Source organism: Erpetoichthys calabaricus, chromosome 2 (genome assembly GCF_900747795.2).
Source record: "Erpetoichthys calabaricus chromosome 2, fErpCal1.3, whole genome shotgun sequence".
NCBI lineage: Eukaryota > Metazoa > Chordata > Cladistia > Polypteriformes > Polypteridae > Erpetoichthys > Erpetoichthys calabaricus.
The window spans coordinates 83,952,363-83,970,837 of NC_041395.2; the positions used below are offsets into that span (position 1 = coordinate 83,952,363).

The 18,475-nt window shown below is 39.8% G+C and overlaps 1 protein-coding gene across 1 annotated transcript in view; it reads left to right on the forward strand.

Moving 5' to 3' along the window:
- The first annotated feature begins 1,608 nt into the window (after nucleotides 1–1,608).
- lix1l (limb and CNS expressed 1 like) overlaps nucleotides 1,609–18,475 on the forward strand; it is a 65,705-nt gene continuing 48,838 nt past the window's right edge. The window contains exon 1 of the mRNA XM_028794007.2: nucleotides 1,609–2,124. Coding sequence (XP_028649840.1) covers nucleotides 1,797–2,124 — 328 coding nt within the window. The 5' untranslated portion in view covers nucleotides 1,609–1,796. The remainder of the gene's footprint in view (nucleotides 2,125–18,475) is intronic.

Here is an 18,475-nt window from a genome sequence, read left to right on the forward strand (position 1 = left end):
GAGGCACGGAACATGGCCCATTCGGACTCAATGTCCCCCACCTCCCTCGGGATGTGGTCAAAGTTCTGCCGGAGGTGGGAGTTGAAGCTACTTCTGACAGGGGGCTCTGCCAGACGTTCCCAGCAGACCCTCACAACACGTTTGGGCCTACCACGCCTGACCGGCATCCTCCCCCACCATCGAAGCTAACTCACCACCAGGTGGTGATCAGTTGACAGCTCCGCCCCTCTCTTCACCCGAGTGTCTAAGACATGTGGCCGCAAGTCCGACAACACGACCACAAAGTCGATCATCGAACTTTTTTTTTCACAATTTTTATTTAAATAGAAATTATTTGATGGGTACATACATGCAGATGGAATTAAGTTAGCTGGTTATTTGTTGGCTCTCTTTGTATCTCATTTATTGCTTGGTTCCAGGATAAGGAAAAAGAAACAGTTAATGGTTTTGAGGTCATTTAAAATTAAGGCAAAAGACGTTCATTCCATTAGTGGTTGGTTACTAATTAAGAAAATGATCACTGCAGCACTCCAGAATTTGAGTCTTACACCCCAACTTCAAACTAGGAAAAAAAATCATATTTTCTTTATTAGGGCAAGAATTATGTTTTATAAATTAGCTTGCTAGATTCAAGTTTAATTTAGTTTTATTTTTTTTAATTTTTTGGATACTTCAGTTTACTTAGAGGTACTGTGTGATACTGGTTTCACTGTTCACATAGCTCTCCGACAAGGTACAGAGAAGTGTTGAGTATTGAACATGATTAAAAATAATTTAATTTTAAACATTAATGTTTACAGAGTTGTACTGATTGTATTTTGACTGAGCTGTATGTCACTTATTTAATGAGATCTATAAGCTCAAATAAACTAAAATTAATAATACTGTACTATTGGGATGATACCTTATCCAAGTCGACTTACAATATTTGAGATATAACTGATTACATTTCTTTTTTACCAGTTGGAGCACAGGCAGGCAGAGGGGCTTTCTCATGGCCACACAGTGTCAGCAGCAGGACTGGAACCCATACCCTCAGCGTCTGAAGTCCAAAACCTTTAACCACTAGGCCAAACGGTATAGTGTTTAAGCCTGTGAAACAGATAAGAGTTTGAAAGAAGAACATTAAATAAATATACATAGTATTATCTGAGACTTAAGACACTGGATTCTCATATAGAATATAATAAACTCTATGTGAAATTTAAAGAATGAAAAACCTTTAACCACTAGGCCAAACGGTATAGTGTTTAAGCCTGTGAAACAGATAAGAGTTTGAAAGAAGAACATTAAATAAATATACATAGTATTATCTGAGACTTAAGACACTGGATTCTCATATAGAATATAATAAACTCTATGTGAAATTTAAAGAATGATATACAATATGTTTATGAAATGTTGTACGGACTAGAGCCTAATGCAGAACAGTAGTAGAAGCTGCTCTCTCGGGACCACAATTATCCAAGCATTTATTTATTTATTTACCTGAAACAAAGTCTTGACTCTCCTTGTTGGAAGACAGCCTCACACCGCCCACTGCCGAAAGATTGACAAGGCTGTCTAAACTCCTATTGTGTTGTCTTGCTACAACCCCGCCCCTACTTTTCAGGGATTGGCTATTTTTCTAAACCCCTGTCTGCTTAGTACCGTTATTCTTGAATTACGGCTATACGATATGTATATCCTTCACGAAGCAGGCGCAGTTTAGGGGATTGTTCTGCATTTCTTCTCGGTGGTCTCTTATTACATGAAGCTGCGTACCAAACTTGATTCATCCGCTTAACGTCGAAGTCATGGAGTCGTTACGTCCTCAGCGGTTGCAACCTGGCATCGGGCTTGGAAACGCAAGCGGGACCCTCCGTTCATCTCTTCGTCCGGGAGTGACCGTCCCTACCGCCCCGCCGCCTCCCGTCTCCTGTTTGTCCGCCTCGGGTCCTCCCCCGCCGCCGCCACCGCTGCAGCTGCATAGCCTAGGGATGGGGGTAGCAGGAGCTTCCGGGCTGGGAGCCACGGCGGGAGTTCGGGTCGGACTGGGGAGTCCAGGGAACCCCGCGGTGTTACGGGAGGCAGTGGAAGCTGTGGTACGAAGCTTTGCGAAACACACGCAAGGTTATGGCCGGGGTAAGTGTGTCCTCCTTCTCATTGCATGCAAGCGTGTTTTGGTTTCATACTGTATACGGACCTCAGGGGTAAATAATAGTAATGGGGATTGTGCGCAATGGTTGGCTTTTCGTAATCCTCGCCATATGGTGCTATACTGCTTGTGCTCAGTATGTCATTACTGAATCCATTTTATACGAGGATAGAACAGTTTGGCTTCGTTTTTGTAGAAATTATTGTAATTAGTGTTAACAGTCAATTGTTATATGTCGTTTATTTGTTATGATAATTATGTAGTTGGTCATTGGGGCCCCAAAACCGTGAAATGATTTATAAAAAAGATATTAAAATTCTTTAGTTTTGTATTTTTGCCGAGGCTTAAAGCCAAACTGTACCGTTAGATCAAAAATGTACCATCCAGCTCAATGTACAAACTGAGCCATAAATGCATTGTTATTTTTATTATAGAAGAATCCGGTATGATTAATAACAGTACAGAAATAATGTCTTTTTATAAAGTTATTGAAAGAATACTTGCATTATTTCACATCAAAATAGCACTTTATAGGTGGTTTAACCGTGTCTTTTTATGGCAAAGTGACGATATCAGTATTGGCCTGTGGAATGCAATAAAAACAAAGTACACAACTGAAAGTGAGGTACTCTTGTATATTCTGACATCATATAGTAAAGGATTTATAATTTTAAAACCACTGAGTTTAATCTGGAACACAGTCTTAACTTTTATCATGTTATGCTTGGAATTACATCGGGTGTATAAAAATGTGTAGTTACGCCGTTAGATGAACACAATTTCTTTTTCTTTTTTTTTATTTTAAAGAAGATGACCATTGCTCAGAAATTCATTTTAAGCTATACAGGTAGGCCTACTTTTAATATGTAGCTTTTTTTCCTGATTTTTATCAGCATTTTTCCCATTTTAATTTCCACTTCAAGTAACCCAACAGATGTTAAAGGACAAACTGTTAGCCTCTAAGATGGTATAATGGAGCACAGTATTTTTTTCAGCCCATTTTTGGTGTGTGAAACCTTTGAAATGGACATTACAGAGAACTGGATCCTTTTGTGCTGGCAGTTAACATGTACCATACATTACCAAAAAAGGGTATTTCATTGTGAAGATAAACACCTCTCATCCCCTGAAATATGAAGATTACACTCACTTAATTTTGTTCAAGGCAGTACGTTTTCTGTCTAGATGCCTGGTCTGAAAGCATCAGATTTTTGCCATATGTATGTTATTACTAGCAAGTCATTTAGTATTTATCCCTTACCTCCTGGACATCACTCTGAGCTCCACAGTGGCCTTGTGCCCTTATTCCCGCAGCTATACATGTGTGAAATACTTTTTGATTTTACCATTTCTAGTGTACTTATTTTTATCATTTAATGCATTACTGGGAAGAGTAATTTCATGACTGAGAGGTCTGCAGTTTTGCCTCACTATATCAATCCTTGTTCTCTTTTGTCAATGTCACTTCCAGTCTGCTAGCAGCATCCCGGGCTGCCAGGCAGTAGTTGCCATAATGCACGCATGTCAGATAGATTAACTGATTTAATCATTAGTATTTGAGAAAGCTTTTGTTTTTACTCATCACTATTTCTTATATTGTTTGGCACAATCTTTCATTTTGTTTTTTCTCCTGTGCTTTCAGCCCTTTTCATTTCATCAGTGCTAGTATCCCACAATTTGGTTAGGACCGTATTCTTGTCTAATTCTTGTGGCATTTTTTGGTATTACTGGTTTGTTAACTTTTTTATTTAAATTTTATTTCATTTAAATCTTGTTTTTTTTTTCTTGTTCTTCTTTGATTGAAATATTACAGTTGTCATCTATACCACCACAAGTCCACTAAGGTGATACACCACAGTGACAGAAAAATATGGCAGTTGTCAGTGATATTCCCCTATTATGCAATGCTGGGAGGAGCATTACTATAGGCTTGGAATGGATAATTCAATAATTGAATGAAACTGTTGTATGCTGAGAGACATCACACTTTAGTTTTGGTCATGGACCATATCTGTCCTTGCTGTCTAAAACAAAATAATGTATAGTCTGCTTCTGTTCAGTGTTTGTCAGGTTGAGTGAATCCAATTGTCTTTAGCAGAGTTAGCCAGTGTAGCCTTGAGGCTATACCTTTTTTAAATTTTAAACTGAGATATCATCGCTGGCTTGAGTTTATAACATTTTTAAACTTTAAACTGAGACATCATAAGAACATTTAAAAGTGTCATGGGTTTCTCGACTCAATATTCTATTTTTTTTAGCTGCAACCACTTTTCAATCTCTTGCAAAAATGTTAAAATACTTCATTACACATTTTAAAGTAAGGGTTCTCACTTGGCTCATGGTCGTCTGCAGTGGTAAACACCCTTGCTGTAATAGTATGTCTACTTTTATAACTGCATGAAAAAGTCTTTGATTTGCCAGGAACAAAAGCATTCCCATTGTGTAGACTGCTAAATGTTCTTCATTCGCCAGTACCTCTAACTGTGTCATGGAATTGAAAATGTGTGTGTGAAACAATGAGGTTTTAATATCTGTTTTCTAATGAGTAAGTTTGTTGTTTAACCTTTGCTCTGATTTGGATACTCCTCAAGAATTGTTAGGCCAGTTATAGTGTTTAAGTCATAAAAAAACAGAAGTACAAAACATAGCAGTTTTCTTAACCTGATTCCTGCTTCATGGCTCTCAGTGAGTCTCAACAAATCCATGTAGTTTGTCCATCCATGTTATGTGTGTTAGAGATACACTAAAGTTTACCTCCATTATGATTGCCAGAAGATAAAGAAACATAAGGGCACTCTGTATATATAAAGGTGGCTCTGTGCCAGCAATCGGAAGGTTGCTGGTCCAAATCGCATAAATGTCAGAAGTGATTCCTCTCCATTAGGCCCATGAGTAAGGCCCTTAACCTGCAATTGCTCTGTCCTGGGTATGACATTATCCTGCATCCAGCAAGTCCACCAACTTGCAGGGAAAACTCGAGGGTTGGTGGTTATATTAGTACTCTAACCACTGTAAAGGATTCTCACACTGTTCCATTTCATTTAAACTAGTTGCACAGCTGTGCTCGGGTCCAAATTTGGGATCTTGTGGTGGTTTGTGGTGCGATGGGTGCAGCAACGCACAGTATCAGTATCTCTCTCTATATATATACTGGGGAGATGTTTCTGAACTTAATTTCACAACATTGTTGGTTTAGACCTGCGATATTCTAAAGGAAATAGTTTGAAAAAATATTTCCTAACAGCATTTCTACTCATACTGTATTGTTTATTTTTAAACAAAGTCAAGGCACTAGTAGGCACATGGCTCAGTGTTAAATAGCAATCCACCACAACATCACACATTGCATCTGCAATTGATATGCTTAGCACCATGCAGTGTCATGGCAACCAGCCAATAAATAAAAATATATTTACAGGTGTTTCATGAATCATGACACTTTGAATAAACAGCCAACAGAAAACTTTGAAAGTGACAGGTCTTGGCCTTAAAAGGGTTGTAGTCAGTTGATTTACCAGGAAGAACTTTTTCACAAACATGTTTATGTAAGAAAATGTGCAATAGAATACTAGAATAGTACTTTAGTCTATGAACAGGGACAAGACACATGGGCCTACACACCCATATATGGAGGATTCAGAAAGTATTTCAAACCCTTCTGTGTCAGATCCGGTCAGGTTGGGGAGCATGCACTTGTACAGTGCATTGCTGCACCCACCACTCAACGAAATAGCTTGGGATCCTGGTTGGCAACCCCCTAAGCAATCACACGGTCTAGTCCCACCCTCTGAAAAATGACCATCTATCTGCCAGAGCCAGGTGTTACATGGGCGTCCCCTTGGCTGGGTCCAGCTGCTCGGGTCCTCAACAACGAGGATCCTGTAAGCCTGATTATCCTCAGAGAATTACGCCACATGGGCATAGTGCCGTAACTGACCTCCCTTACAATGCAGGTAATGTACTGTACCTTATTCTTGACTCCATCAACAACCGCTTCTTTGACACATAGTCAAACCAGCAGTACCCACACAGAAGAGACACAGTACTGAAGGAGTCCAGTGTTTGTCTCAGGTCACTGGATAGTGTTCTTGTCTCGCAACAATACAGTCAAACAGGAAGCAGCAGGACTCTAAAGACTTGGACCTTCATCCTTTTGCAGAGATATCGTGAGCACCACACACCCCTTTCCAGCGACCTCATGGCCCCCCCTTGCTCTCGCACTCCATCTACTGACTTCATGGAAAGAGTCACCAGAGACATGATTGTTGCTGTTGATGTAATAAACCTCTCGACGCAGTCAACACTCTATCTGCAGACTGACACACTGATGATGGCTGTGCCTAAGAGGCCATTAAAGGTCTTCATCTCTGCATAATTTTTTGTGCTTTAGATTTCATTTTAAATGGAAAAAATTTCAACTTTTGCCCATTAATCTACACTCACTAACCCATAATGAGAAAATGAAAACATGTTTTCAGAAAGGTTTACAAAAATGAAAAACTGATAACTCTCATTTATTTAAGTATTTGTACCTGTTTGCTGTGGCACTCCGAATTGTGGCCAAGTGCATCTTGTTTGCCTTAATTATCCTTTCGATAGATAGATAGATAGATAGATAGATAGATAGATAGATAGATAGATAGATAGATAGATAGATAGATAGATAGATAGATAGATAGATAGATAGATAGATAGATAGATAGATAGATAGATAGATAGAACTTTATTTGTCCCCAGGGAGAAATATACTGTATATACACACACATTATGGTCTGAGCACAAACCAGATTGACTAAAAAGGAAGAAAATTAAAAAGAAAAAAAACTGACGTGGCAGTCACACTGAGGCATAATGCATTTGTACTGCTATTGGTATATTGCAGCCCCAGTAAAGTTTCATGACTCATTGCCTGAAAGTGTTAGTGTGTCAGAGAGAGGATGTGTAACATTATTCATAATGGCACTCAGTTTTATTTTAATTCTCACCTTTGCTACTACCTCCAGGGGGTCCTGAGTTTATCCTATAGCTGAGCCTGCACTTTTAATTGGTGTGTTGATGCAGTGAGCCTCTCTTGAAGTGATGTTAACAGCCCAGCACACCACAGTGCAAAAAATCACACTGGCCATCACAGAGTTGTAGAAGATGTGAAGGATGTCACAACCCACATAAAAGGAGCACAGTCTCCTAATAAAAAAGCATGTGCTCTGCTCTTTCTTGTATGGTTCCTCTTTGTTCCGAGACCAGTCCAACCTGTCATTGATGTAGAGCCCCAAGTACTTGTAGGAGTGTAACACCTCTATATCCACTCCCTAAATTGTGACTGGACAGAGAGGATTTTGGTGTGGCAAAAGACAACAACCAATTCCTTGATTTTGCTGATGTTAAGTTGCAGGCAATTTTTCCTGTACTAAAAAACAAAGTGTTTCACCTGACTCCTATACTCTGTTTCACCCCTTTTATCAATACACCCCATAAGTGCAGTCATCTGAGAATTTCTGCAAGTGACGTGACCAGGTTTATAATTTGATGTACAGAGTGAAGAGAAAAGGAGACACAACTGTTCCTTGTACTCCTCCAGTGTTGCTCACATCCGTATCAGAAACACAGTCCTTGAGTGTCATAAACTGTGGGCCACCCAACAGATAGTCCATTATCCAGGACACAATAGGCTCATCCACATGCATTTCTCTGAGTTTACCCCCTAACAGGGATGGCTGGATTGTACTGAAGGCACTGGTGAAATCAAAAAACATAATCCGCACAGCATTGCCAGCATTGTCCAGGTGAGAATGTGCCTTGCAGAGTAGATAGATAAAGCAACCACCACTCTAATCTTTGTCTGATGGGCAAACTGCAGTGTGTCTAGCTGGTCTACCACAAGGGAACTCATAGAGTCCAGGACCAGCCTCTCAAAGGTCTGCCTGATGTGAGACATAAGTGCCACTATTCTGTAATCATTAGGTGAAGAGATGCTTACTTTCCTTGGAACAGGAACAATGCAGGATTCAACAGCACTGACACCTTCTGGAGTTTTAGAGACAGACTGAGCAGGTGACAGTGAATACCACAAAGTTAGTTAGCACAGGCCTTAAAAACTTGAGGACTAACTCCATCTGGTCCCTTGGTTTTTCCTGTGTTTGGCTTTCTTAGTTGTCACCTTACTTGGTCTTCAGTTATGGACAGCCCATACTGTTTGTCAGAGGTGGACCCATCCTGGAGTTTTCCATGGTAGGAGTTTTTGATGTAGTAGGGATGGCATGAGGAGTCTGGTCATTAGAAGAAGGTGGCATTGCGATGGAGAATCTTAATAAAATGGTTCCAGGCATTAGCTCTGTCCACATCCTCTTCTTGCACCAGAACCCTGGATTGCTTAAGTCCAGTAATTATACCCAATCCTTTCCAGACATCTTTCATGTTATTCTGAGTGTGTTTGTTTTCTATTTTAGCTTTGTAAGCTCTCTTGTAAGTGTGCTTCCACACTTGCTGCACCTCCTTCAGTGCCTGTTTGCCACTGGATTTAAATGCTCTGTTTTTCTCATTCAGGAGATCTTTTAGGTCCTTACTAATCCAGGGCTTGTTGTTTGGAAAGGAACTCACTGTCTTTGATGGTACCACATTGCCAACGCAAAAGTAAATATATTCTGTGATGTAGTGACTGAGTTCCTCAATATTATCCCTATGTGACTTGCACATCATTTCCCAGTCTGTCATTTGGAAGCAGCCATTCAGAAAAATTTCAGCCAGCAGGCTCCACTTCCTCCATCTAATAACAAGCTTGTAGCTAGGAATAAAAATAATCAGGCTGTGGTCAAATCTGCCTAAAGGTGCCAGTAGTTTACATTTAAAGGCTTCTTGAACATTTGAATATAATTTGTCCAGTTTCTTATTTCCTAAGTGGAACATGGCACAAACTGTTAGAAAGTTCTCATATTAAAACAATCTAAATGAGAACAGGCCATTCAACCCAACAAAAGCCAAACCTATCCACTTGATTCTTCCAAAAAACATCAAGTCGAATTTTGAAAGTCCCTAAAGTCCTACGGTCAACCACACTACCTGGTAGCTTATTCCAAGTGTCTATGGTTCTCTGTGTAAATAAATATTTCCTAATGTTTGTGTGAAATTTATGCTTAACAAGTTTCCAACTGTGTCCCTGTTTTCTTGAAGAACTCATTTTAAAATAACAGTCTCAATCCACTGTACTAATTCCCTTCATAATTTTAAACACTTCAATCATGTCTCCTCTTTATTTTCTTTTGCTTTTCATCTTTCTTCATAATTCATTCCCTGTAGCCCTGAAATCAGCCTAGTCACCCTTCTCTGGACTTTTTCTAGTGCTGTTACAGTATGTCCTTTTTGTACCCATAACACCAAGCGCTACAGATGAGGCTTCATCAATGCATTATAAAGCTTAAGCATAACCTCTTTGGACATACTCTACACCAGCTGTGCGCAACCTGCGGCCGTACGGCCGCATGCGGCCGTGGGCAAGGACTTTGGCGGCCGTGGACGTGTATATTAAAGTGTACGTAATGGCGGCCGTGCAGGTGTAGGGTCTCTGGACTCCAGCGAGTAAGGGGTCTCAACGCCGCGGAATCTTTGTCGGCCGGGTCGGTATGGTGACGCCGAAAGCCGATTTGGACTCTGGGGTCTCTAGACTCCTGCAAGTGTAGAATCTCAAACACCGCAGAACCTTCCTTAGCCGGGTCGGTATGTTGACCAAAATGTTGCCCTTTATATATTCATCGTGGAAATCAGCAGTAGAATACCCACAACTACGAGAACTGGCCAGGAACATTCTCGTTCTTTTCGGAAGCAATTATTTGTGCGAAGCAGCGTTTTCCAGAATGAAATATCTGAAAAACAAGAACCGAACCCGATTGGTAGACAGCAATCTAGAGTCTGGAATACGGCTAATGGTCTCCAGCGAGTCCCCTGACTTTGCAAGTCTGTCTGCAAACATGCAAGAGCAAGGAAGCCATTAATGGCGATGTTTTCCAAACTTCCTGAAACAATTGCTGTAAAGGTTTTTTGTCCTATATGACGTTTCGTAGACATTTTTTTACATATGTAGACCAGTAAATTGAATATTGTCAGATATATCATACTCTGTTTTAATGTGTAATCTGTAAATTTTTACATAAATCATAAAACATTATTAAGTTTACTTGGACTTACTGGCGGCCATTATTAAAGTAAAAAGTCTGTAGTGCGGCCGTTATTAAAGTAAAAAGTCTGTAGTGCGGCCGTCGATAGCGGAAAGGTTGCGCATGCCTGCTCTACACGTTGTGCTATATAACCTAACATTCTGTTAGCCTCTTTAATGGCTTCTGAACATGATCTGGTAGTTGATAGTGTCGAGTCCCCTGTGACTTCTAAATCCTTGTCATAAGGCAGGGTTAGGCAACATTGGTCCTGGATGGCCGCAGTGGCTGCAGGTTTCCGTTCCAACCCAATTGCTTATCCTTACCAATCTCAGACCTTATGTAATTTTATGGCTTGTTACTCTGTAATGTTAGGTTCTTATATCATAGATTTTTTTTTCCTTTCCAAGAATATCATCTAAATGATTTGCAGCCTAAAGTGTGTAATTTTCAGTCTGTCACATTTTTCTCTTAAATGTTTTATTAAACTAAATAGTGCATGATGAATCCACACAGATGTAAATGGAAACAAATTAGATGGAGAACTGCTGGCTTCTTTGTCAGTTGCATCTTATTGCTAATAAGGAGCCATTAAAAATGGTGAATGCAGCTGTTTAAGACTGAAATAAACAATTAAGAATGGGGAACCTTAACAAGCGAGGCCTCTAAAATGAACCGTCAAAATGTCACATGAGCAATAAGTGCTTCACCAGCAATAATTGACCTCTCATTATGAAACAGGGCTGGAACAAAAACTTGCAGCCACTGTGGCCTTCCAGAACCGACGTTGCCTACTCCTATCATAAAGTGTACTTTCAATTTTCAGACCTCCCATTGCGTATTTAAACCTAACATTTTTACTTCTTAAATGGCTGAAGTCACCACATGTTATAACAGCAGGGTCAGATTGATTCATTATTAAAGTGTTGCTGAATCTCCATTTGTAGACGGAGAAAAGTAAACATTAATAAGGAAGATGTAATTTATCTCCTTGGGCAAATAATGTGGATGAATTGCAACAGCAAGAATTTCAATGTCTGAATTACTATCTATAGTGTTATATTATGCTTCCTTTTACTCCATTCCTCATTCACATTGATGACCAGTCCCCCTCCTGCCCTTTTTCCACACCACACTGGGTCTCTGTCTGCACATATAAGACAAAATCAGTCCAGCATTAACAGTGTCAGGTACATCAGATTTAAGTCCGCTGTCCATAAAATACAAAATGCCACCATTATTATATGTTCCATGACCCCGCTATAAAAGCAGACAGTTAATCCATCTTATATGACAGCGAATAAACATTCACCTTTACAATGGATGGCAGACTAGTTCTAAAACATGTGTGCCTTGTCTACAACTTGATTGTAGCCCACTTGTGGCAAACTGAAATGATAGGACATAATTTAGATAGGTACACACCTGAATATAAGGTCCCACAATTCACACTGCACATCAGGACAAAAACTAAACCATGAAGTCCAAGAAACTCTCTGTAGACCACTGTGATAAAATTTCAGTGAGGCATAGATCAGGGCAAGGGCATAAAACCTTTTCTAAAACTTTGAATATTCCTATTTCTAAAGTAAGTAAAGTTTTGAGTGTTCTCAGGAGGACAGTCGCCTCAATTGTTGTGAAGAGGAGGAAGATGGAAACCACCAGGACTCTTTCTAAAGTTTGATGTCCAGCCAAACTGAGTAACTGGCAAGGTAAACTGAGCCTTAGGCAGGGAAATGACCAAGAACCCAGCAGTCACCTTAAGAGTACTTCAGAAGTCCTTTGCTGAGATGGGAGAACCAGTTGAAAAGACCACTATCTGAGCAGCAGTTTTTGGTATGGAGGGTAGACATTCTTTTGTTAATGACATATGACAATTTAAAGGACTGTGAGAGCTTGAAGAAAAGAGTCTCCAGTCTGATAAGACAAAAAATGAACTCTTTGGGAAGAACTCCAAGCATTACCTAGCAGAGACCTAGCAAAGACTTAGCACTGTTCATCATCTGCCTGAAACATTACCAACAGTGAAGCCTGATGGGGCAGCATCATGCTATGGGTGTGCTTCTCACTGGTAGGGACAGGGAGTCTGGTCAGTATTGAGGGAAGGATGAATACAGCCAAATATAAAGGGGTCTTTGAATAAAACCTTCTGCAGAGTGCATGTGACCTCAGACTGAAGGACTTGTCTCTGACTGTCTTTGAGTGACCAAGCAAAAGCCCTGACTAAAACCCCGTAGAACATTTGAAGATGTCAATTTATAGACACTTCTCATTCAGTCTAAGGGAGCTTGAGAGGATCTGCCTTGAAGATCTCAAAGCCAGGTGTGCAAAACCTGTAGATGTTCCCAAGAGATTTGAAGCTGTAATTGCTGCTAGACGGGCTTCTACAAAGTACTGCATTAAGAGTCTGTTTACTTACAGTATAAATGAGAGATTTCAGGTTTTCATTTTTAAAAGTGTTCACTTTGGCATTATGGGTGTTTTGTCTTGGTAGAGCAATATTTTACTCTACTTTCCCCTTTTGTATATGTAGCCTTTGTCAGAATGCCTCATATCTCACAGACTCACTACTGTTTCTAAGGTATTGTACCATATAACTTCTCCCCACCTTCCCTTCTACATTTATAACCTCAAGCAATTAGGTGTAGTAAAAGACAAGCAGGAGTTAAGTTACAATTTAAACAATGTATTATTAATAATAGATAGATAGATAGATAGATAGATAGATAGATAGATAGATAGATAGATAGATAGATAGATAGATAGATAGATAGATAGATAGATAGATAGATAGATAGATAGATAGATAGATAGATAGATACTTTATTAATTCATAAATAATAACAATATGCAAAGTACATTTGAATATTGGCAACCATACAACCTGATAAATGGTGATGTGCAGTTTCAGGTGGCACACAGACTTGTTAGTTACCCTAAGTTCTTGTCTATAAGCCGGACTCATGTATTAGCCGGAGACCAAAAATCATACGAATTTTTAAAATAAAATCGTATCATAGATAAGCCGGACTCATGGATAAGCCGAACGTACTATAACCTATAACTAATAGAAGGGAGGGAGGTCAGTGGTCTCACTCGCGCCCATTTAATTTCTTTAAGGGGGGAGAGAGTGTGAGATATTGCACTCGCGCCCATTTAATTTCTTTAAGGGGGAGAGAGTGTGAGATATTGCCGTCTCTCTCACTCCCCGCATGGCGCGGTTGGAGCGGCCGGAGCGCGTTCTTTCTGCTCTGGGCGTCGCCGAGTCAACACGAGCGCGTAGCGGTCATTTAAATTGTGATTTTATATGTAAGCATATTTAAATATATATCGCGGATTTCTGCGGACAATGGGTCTTTTAATTTCTGGTACATGCTTCCTCAGTTGGTTTGCCCAGTTGATTTCATACAAGGGACGCTTTTGGCAGATGGCTGAGAAGCTACCCGGCTTACTGTTCTCTCTCTCTTGCGCTGACTATCTGTGATCCTGACGTATGGGGATTGAGCAGGGGGGCTGTTTGCACACCTAGACGATACGGACGCTCGTCTAAAAATGCTGAAAGATTATCTTCACGTTGCTATCTTTTGTAAAGCTGATTCCTGAAAAGACATGCTGCACAGTGCTTCGCATACTTAAAAGCTCGAAGGGCACGTATTGATTTTTGACTGAAAAACAAACTCTCCCTCTCCCTCTCTTTGTCTGCTCCTGACGGAGGGGGTGTGAGCTGCCGCCTTCAACAGCTTTGTGCCGCGGTGCTTCGCATACTTAAAAGCCAAACAGACATATTGATTTGTTTGCTTCACTGCTTTGAAGAGGAAGATATGTTTGCATTCTTTTAATTGTGAGACGGAACTGTCATCTCTGTCTTGTCATGGAGCACAGTTTAAACTTTTGAAAAAGAGACAAATGTTTGTTTGCAGTGTTTGAGTAACGTTCCTGTCTCTCTACAACCTCCTGTGTTTCTGCGCAAATCTGTGACCCAAGCATGACAATATAAAAATAACCATATAAACATATGGTTTCTACTTCGCGGATATTCTTATTTTGCGGGTGGTTCTGGAACGCAACCCCCCGCGATGGATGTATAAGCCGGACTTATGTATAAGCCGATATTCTATTTTTTCATTTTCACAACTTTTTTCCTTAGATAAGCCGCGGCTTATTGACAAGAACTTAGGGTACTTAAAAATGTCTTTAGTTAAGGCATCATTTTGTGGTCAGCTTTCTTCAGAACAGGCCACATTGCCAGTCTCAATATGGCTGCTGAGCTGTGTTCTTCATTGTGTTGTCCTTTTCAGTTCATGGTGTGAGATGGTCATTCATCAGTTTGGTAAGAGAGAGAGAGTGAGGGAGTTAGAAAATGTATAGGTTTTCTGTTCAACCCCTTGAGCCAATAGGACATCATGGTACTTAAAGGCTTCTGACACAAGCCAGTTCCAAACAGCCATACTTCAGACCAATGGGGGAATAGAACATCTTCACACCTGCCCTCCAAACCATGTGTTAAGGTAAAGCTTGGCAGTTAAGCAGCCTGGCAATGTATGGGGAGGTTGAGAGAGAGACTTTAACGGAGAAACACTTACCAAACTTGTTTGAGGCACTTCCTCCCAACCCTATCGTAAAATTCAAAGAGACCCATTCCTGAAAGTTGGAGGCTAAACATGAATGCTTCTCACTAATGTAACACTAATATTACATTGCTTTGCCTAAGTTACAAATAAAGACATACAAAATATTTATCAACTTGTATGCAAAATTTCACATCACAACAATGGGTTATTCAGTGTAGATTAATAAGCAAAAATTGCAAATGTATCCATTTAGAATAAAATCTGCAACACAATACAGTGTGCAGAAACTAAAGGGGTCTGAATACTTTTTGTATTCACTGTGTTCACATTCACATGGGACCAATTTAGGGTTGTTAGTTAAACTTAATTAGCATGTCTTTGGTATAAATTTGGAAAACCTAGAGTACACAGAGAAAAGAGTATACAGACACAGGGAGAACATGCAATCTCCACACAGACAATGACACAGGCATGGTATTCAAACCCAGTATGCTTAATTCTTGAGGCTGCAGTGTTTAAATTTAAGTCATCATTTTTCCCCCACCAGCAATCGATTTGAGGATTCGGAGGATTCTTGTACAGTACTATGGAATGTCTTTTTGGAGATTCTGTTGGTATAGGAGTGATGGGGCTACTGTTGCACATCATTTGCGTTCCTACAGTGTATTTGTGGTGGAAGAGCTAAGTCAATTAAGATGTATTTATTCCATGTGGACATTACTGTACAGTAATCCCTCCTCCATCGCGGGGGTTGCGTTCCAGAGCCACCCGCGAAATAGGAAAATCCGCGAAGTAGAAACCATATGTTTATATGGTTATTTTTATATTGTCATGCTTGGGTCACAGATTTGCCCAGAAACACAGGAGGTTGTAGAGAGACAGGAACGTTATTCAAACACTGCAAACAAACATTTGTCTCTTTTTCAAAAGTTTAAACTGTGCTCCATGACAAGACAGAGATGACAGTTCAGTCTCACAATTAAAAGAATGCAAACATATCTTCCTCTTCAAAGGAGCACACAAATCAATAGGGCTGTTTGCTTTTAAGTATGCGAAGCACCGCGGCACAAAGCTGTTGAAGGCGGCAGCTCACACCCCCTCTGTCAGGAGCAGGAAGAGAGAGAGAGAGAGCCACAGAAAATCAATACGTGCCCTTTGAGCTTTTAAGTATGCGAAGCTCCGTGCAGCCTGTCCTTCAGGAAGCAGCTGCACACAGCCCCCCTGCTCACACCCCCCTACGTCAGCGCAAGAGAGAGAGAGAGAGAGAGGAAGAGAGAAAGTAAGCTGGATAGCTTCTCAGCCATCTGCCAATGAAATCAACTGGGCAAACCAACTGAGGAAGCATGTACCAGAAATTAAAAGACCTATTGTCCGCAGAAACCCGCGAAGCAGCGAAAAATCCGCGATATATATTTAAATATGCTTACATATAAAATCCGCGATGGAGTGAAGCCGCGAAAGGCGAAGCGCGATATAGCGAGGGATCACTGTATAATGAAGTGGTCCATAAAGTATTAAAGTACCTTGTTAATTATATGTCACCTTTAGTTTTAGAATGTAGAAGACATTGTTTAGATCCATCTGGGAAATATTTACTCTTAAATTTCCAAATTTTTAAGTCATAATGAGTTCTAGAATTTATTTTTAAATGCTTCTAATGTAATCACATTGTAGATATGAGACCAGGATTAATGTGAAAGATGCTTTTATGTATGTTTGTAAGTAATGAAATGTGGCTATTCTGGTCTCTGTTTCTTACTCAAACATATGATCTTTATTTTATATCACACCTTTTACGATAAACACCCTACCAAAGCACATACCATGACCAGCACTGAACATTTTGTACAGAAGCACATTTGGTTACAACTGGAGTTCTGGGCTGCATATTGAATCAGTGGTATCCATTCTTAAGCCATGGGGTTTTGTCATTGAATCATTAGACCTCGCTGCCTATCATAACCACATCAAAGGTTTACTTTTGGTGGGAAACAAATGAAGGTGCCACTAATGAAAACAATCAATCTTCCCAATTGGAGCGACATGTCGGTTTATTGGTCAGTGCTCTTGCCTCACTGATCCAGCTTCCAGGTAGCACAGGTGGGGCCATCTTAATGCATGAGCACGCTGGGCAGTTGCCTGGGGTCTCCATGCTAATCTATGTATATTGTGACTTGCTGAGTGCTGGTGTAGGTAAGGGCCCCAGTGCACCACTTTGCCCGGGGGACTATAATGATGTTAAGACGGCCCTGAGCACAGGGCCCAAAGTCCATCACTTGGCACACTTATACATAGACAATTTAGTGCCGTGAGTCAACCCTAAGCTAAACCTTCTTTTGGATAAGAGAGGAAAACAGTACCCATAGAAACAGTCCATGCAGACAGAGGAGAATGTGCAAACTCAATAGCAGTAACAATCAATCACCTCTCCTTATATGTCTTGCTGTAACCTGTAACTGGTGTGTGGCTGGATGCGTGAGATTCTGTTGAGTGTAAGTAACATGCAGTCATACTCTCAGTTAGTCTCGTACTTGATACTGCATTCACATGCTATGGTTCCGTCAACTTGTTACAAGTTTCTTGGATTATCTTGAGCATTTTCATGAAATGGTTGGAAAAGATCAAGAAACGTTACAATAATAGTCCTTTAAATGTGAAATTTAAAGTGATAAAGCAAAGGTTAACATCTTTAATAAACAGTATTTAATGATGGGAAAATGGCTTATTATGATTTGTGAAGACTAATGTTATCATTAAACAAATACTGTAAAGTTTCTTGAATTGATGTTATTTGAGCAAAAATAGGGGTCAGTGTTTGGGGCCTGGGAACACTTATAATTGTTTTCCATTTAAATTCATTTTTCATTATACATTTTCATTATGAATAATCATCTTATGAATGGTTTTTCCTGAATGGATTATCTTCACAAAGCAGGATAAACCCATACTGGATTATTCTATTTCCATTTAACTTTTAAAAGTGAGTAAAGGCAGCTGCACATTATTCTTTAAATGTGATTACTTTATTACATCAAAATATATAAGTTAATAATAAAATTATAGCCTGAATATTCATTAAACTCATTAACAATTGTTTAATGTATATTGTAAAGTAGTATTAGCGTTTTATCAGCTTCTCTCAAGCTGTAAATATTTACCAGTTCATTCAAAACTTTCAGTAAAGGCCATTTTCCAGCTGCCTACTGTAAAGGAATGCACAACATAAGTGTGTAGAGACCACCATGCTGGAAACGATTGATTTATTGACCTGTGGGACCTTTTACAAAAAGAAAGAGATTCCAGTGGAAGCCGTCCAACAAACAATTTAAGAAATGAGAGGAAGCGGAAAGGGTTTTGAAGATGAGGATTATATTTTATGATGGAAGCCAAATGTGAGGCACAACTGTTGAAGTGCATTTTGCAGTTAATGCTCATGCCAGACAGACTTCCTCGTCAGTAGCAATTTGTGTTTATGTTGAATGAAACAGGATCTTTGGATTAAAACTCTTCAACGGTGCTTTTCTTTACATTGAATTTAATTAATTATAAGGCAAACTATTTGGGCATGCTCATCAAAGTTTCATCACAACTGTAATGCACAAGTAATTTCTCATTTGACAGGC